Source organism: Cyprinodon variegatus, unplaced genomic scaffold (genome assembly GCF_000732505.1).
Source record: "Cyprinodon variegatus isolate N-32 unplaced genomic scaffold, C_variegatus-1.0 Scaffold148, whole genome shotgun sequence".
NCBI classification, from domain to species: domain Eukaryota; kingdom Metazoa; phylum Chordata; class Actinopteri; order Cyprinodontiformes; family Cyprinodontidae; genus Cyprinodon; species Cyprinodon variegatus.
In genome coordinates, this window is record NW_015150601.1 from 80,734 (window position 1) to 82,291 (window position 1,558).

Here is a 1,558-nt window from a genome sequence, read left to right on the forward strand (position 1 = left end):
TATTTTAAGAGTAAATTATTATCATATTTACCTACTCAAGTCATTATAGCTCCATAAAATTAAGGGTAAATACACTTAATTTAAGAAATTTTAACTCATTTTCAGAATGTTTTTGCAGCGTGAGAGCGGGCGATGTGGCTGATTGTTCTGGAGATCAGAAAAACCTGTTTAGTTTATCCAACTACCAAATCAGAACTGCCTTTAAATTTTGCTAAATAGATTTTGAACTTAGATTTACTTTAGTTTGGCCCATAAGTTGGTGGTCAGATACAAAACTGAGCAGCTGAAATAATAGAAGAAGGCATGCATGATTCTGAGTGAGAGACACAGAATATAAACTTAGATTAATTAGAAAAGAAAGATGTGAAAACATTTAAACCACCGCTTTGCTCCACTTTTATTAAGAATCAAAAGTCGGATGCTTTTTCGATGAAGCCGAGACGAGCCGTCAGCGGCGAGGCAGACGTTAGCATCACAGCTAAAGGAGGAATTAATGTATGGGTGTGAGAGCGTTTCATTCAGACAGCGTGAGCACTATTGGTGGTTTCAACACGTGGTAGCGAGGGACTGGTGTATAGGTGGCTGAAAACAGCGAACGTGCTCCACGGTGGAACTGTCCGTCTCCACCGCCTTCATGTACTTGTTGAGGATGGCGAATATCTCATTGTTGAGGATCTGGTACTTTCTGATGCGGTCGGCCATCTTCTTCAGGGGCTGCAGAGGAAAACAAGAATGCAAAATTTAAATTTTAAAAATCACACATCTTTGAAAGTATTCCTGCCCCTTCAACATTTCAAAATTTTTTTTACTGGAGATGCAAGAAAGGTGACACCTTTCCCATCAAATTTAAACATGAAATTTAAAAAAGAAAAAACTCTTAATGTGCCGCACATATTTTTTTTCCCATCTTTTCTTGTCATTCCACTGTCACAAGTACAGAGAAACGAAATGAACTCTGCATTTAACCCATCCCCTTGAGGAGCAGTGTGGGGTTAAGGGTCTTGCTCAGGGACCCAGAGTGGCAGTCTGTGGGAGTGGAACTGGAACTCAGAACCTCTGAGATCCAAGCACAATGCTCCAACCTTCGGCCGCCACTCTCCTGTATGTAAAGTAATTACAATGAAAAGACGACCAAAGGTTAAATACTTTAGAGTTGGAGAGGATGTTTAAAATTAAAGACAGAGGAGACAGGGATAAAAACTTTTTTCTTAGATGTTTTAAGTTGCGTCTTCAGTTCACTTAGTCTTCAAGAGGTGAGAGAGGGCAAGCTGTTGGGAGAGTAACAGGAAGGCAAAATGGTGGCGTTGTTACCATTTTTTATGTTGCTGAACTGTGAACCACTGATTAGTGTTGCGGCGATTACATTTTTTGGCCCCAAAACAATACCTGGCTGTGCAGTATCAGCCGCTGCTAACACCGCCTGCTGCTAACACCGCCTGCTGCTAACACCGCCTGCTGCTAACACCACCTGCTGCTAACACTACCTGCTGCTAACACTACCTGCTGCTAATACTACCTGCTGCTAACACCACCTGCTGCTAACACTACCTGCTGCTAA

General features: G+C 41.7%; 1 protein-coding gene across 1 annotated transcript in view; it reads right to left on the reverse strand.

Moving 5' to 3' along the window:
• The window catches only part of cyfip2 (cytoplasmic FMR1 interacting protein 2), a 68,234-nt gene continuing 66,676 nt past the window's right edge, over nt 1-1,558 (reverse strand). The window contains exon 30 of the mRNA XM_015377199.1: nt 1-714. Coding sequence (XP_015232685.1) covers nt 547-714 — 168 coding nt within the window. The 3' untranslated portion in view covers nt 1-546. The remainder of the gene's footprint in view (nt 715-1,558) is intronic.